Source organism: Eimeria acervulina, genomic scaffold (genome assembly GCF_000499425.1).
Source record: "Eimeria acervulina Houghton genomic scaffold, Eah_scaff1798, whole genome shotgun sequence".
NCBI lineage: Eukaryota > Apicomplexa > Conoidasida > Eucoccidiorida > Eimeriidae > Eimeria > Eimeria acervulina.
In genome coordinates, this window is record NW_013550114.1 from 1 (window position 1) to 2,366 (window position 2,366).

Here is a 2,366-nt window from a genome sequence, read left to right on the forward strand (position 1 = left end):
CTGCTGCTGCTGCTGCTGCTGCTGCTGCTGCTGCTGCTGCAGTCCGAGTGTATGCACAGGTTCGAGTGTATCGAGTACATCTAAATCAAAAATTGATATATAACTTTCAAAGCTCCCGACTGCAACTAAATTTTTCTTCGCTGCCCCGGGCATCAAACCCAGCCACTCTAAACAAAGAGGAAAACCCCCGCACTGCACGCACAAACCACAAACCCTAAACCCTAAACCCTAAACCCTAATGACACACTCATGCGGCGCTATTCGGAAGGCACACGGGGCTCGCTAGGTGGGAAGGATGTCTAGAGTTTAGGGTTTAGGGGTTACGGGTTAGGTTTCAACATATAGGGTCTAGGGTTTAGGGGTTAGTTTTGAGGGGCTAGGGTTTACGGTTTAGCGGGTTAGGCTTCAGCGTCTAGGGTTTAGGGTTTAGGGGTTAGGTTTGAGGGCTAGGGTTTATGGGTTGGGTTTCAGCGTCTAGGGTTTAGGGTTTAGGGTTTAGGGTTTAGGGTTTAGGGTTTACCATGATATCGTGGTGTACGTAGAGGCTGCCTGTGGAGGTATCATGCACATACACCTCAAGTGTGCTGAAGTCGGCCTCTGCTGCAGCAGCAACAAGAACTAAGTCTGTTGCTAGTATTTTATTAGCTGCTTCATCTTCTGCTTCGTCTGCTGCTGAAAGTCTTGCTTGTTTGTCTGTCAGTGCTGCTGGGCCGTCAGACGATAAAACCCCAAATACCCCGTTCAGCAAACCCTCTGCATGCACACACAAACCCTAAACCCTAAGCCCTAAACCCTAAACCCTAAAACTACAGACACGACCAGTAGCATGCTAAGTTTCAGGGTTTAGGGTTTAGGGTTTGCAAAGCAAACCTCAGCGTTGCTGCCAGGGGTTAGTTTGAACGTCTCTTACGGATACCCAAAACAGGAGCAGGGTTTAGGGTTTAGGGTTTAGGGTTTAGGGTTTACCGTCTTCGTCTTCGTCTTCATCTTCCTCCATGCTGTGATCGGAATTAGCTTCATCGCTCTCTCCATCTTCTGCTGCAGCTTGCTGCCGCAGCAGCTGCTGCTGCTTCTTGCGCTGCTCCTTCTTGCTGCTGCTGCTGCTGCTGCTGCTTTGCTGCTGCTGCTGCTGCTGCAGCAACTCCGCCATATCCTGCTCCTCTAAAATGCAGCTACGAGGAGACTGCGAGCTGCGACCCCGAGGGACCCAGCAGACGGAGCTGATCATCACTTTCTCCGCCATCTTCTAAACCCTAAACCCTAAACCCTAAACCCTAGGCCGTAGGTGTTTGGGCTGCAAGCCCAACGCAGCCTTCTGCTGCTCCAGGCACCAGAGGTAACAGAAAACAAACCCTAAACAATAAACCCTAAACCCTAATGCAGTAACTGCTGCGCGGATTCCGATGGGTTCCAGTGGCACTGCAGGCCACAGGGAAACCCTAGAAAAACCCTAAACCCTAAACCCTAAACCCTAAACCCCAAACCCCCAAATTTATTGCTGCGTTTGTCTTTTAGGACAATAAAGACAAATTTTGCTGCCGAGTTAATCGAGTGGAAGGCTCAGCTCGAGCTCAGCCTACTGTGGGGCGGGGGGCCCCAAACCCTAAACCCTAAACCCTAAACCCTAAACCCTAAACCTCTCGAAATTAGACCGTAACTCTAAATGCACACTTTTTCTGCTCTTTTTCTGTTACTAAAATGCAGATATTTCCCCCACTTAACTGCTGCCAACTGTGGGACTCCTTAGCCCTAAACCCTAAACCCTAAACCCTAAACCCTAAATCCTAGAGGGCCCTAGTTCTCTATAGCATCATAATTTTCTGTTTGTTGCGGTACAAACAAAGCTGGCATTAAATTAACGGCCTTAAATTTAGTAATGTTTAATTCTTCAACATCTGCTTCTGATTCAGACACAACAGCAGCAGCAGCAGCAGCAGCAACAGCAACAGCAGCAGCAGCACGAGCAGCAGCAACAGCAGCAGCAGCAAGAGCAGCAGCAGCAGCAGCAAAAGCAGCAGCAGTAGAGGCTGCAGGTATAAGGGCCTTCGCCATCTCTGTTTCTGCTGCTTTCGAAAGTAGCTACAGCAGTGTTTGGGCTGTCTCAGTATGGTAGCTAGCTAGCTATACGTGCATAGCTAGCTAGCTAGCTAACTAGCTCTGTACGTATCTAACTAGCTAGCTAAATTAGCTAACTAGCTAGCTAGCTAGCGGACTAGTTAGCTGAATAGCTAGCTGACTAGCTAGCTGGCTAGCTACCCCATCTGTTGACCCGTAGTGCTGCTTCGTACATATTTAGCTAACAGCAGAAAAACCCCTAAACCGAGCATTTGGCTTGTTGATTATAAAGCACTAGGGTTTAGGGTTTA

At 48.9% G+C, this 2,366-nt stretch overlaps 1 protein-coding gene across 1 annotated transcript; it reads right to left on the reverse strand.

Moving 5' to 3' along the window:
- Positions 1–167: 167 nt before the first annotated feature.
- Positions 168–1,228, reverse strand: EAH_00063230 (hypothetical protein, conserved; the record flags this gene model as incomplete). The annotated part of the gene is made up of 3 exons (XM_013396834.1): positions 168–192; positions 573–753; positions 967–1,228. 3 exons carry the CDS (start codon positions 1,226–1,228, stop codon positions 168–170), a joined length of 468 nt encoding a protein of 155 aa, XP_013252288.1.
- Between the last annotated feature and the right edge of the window lie 1,138 nt (positions 1,229–2,366).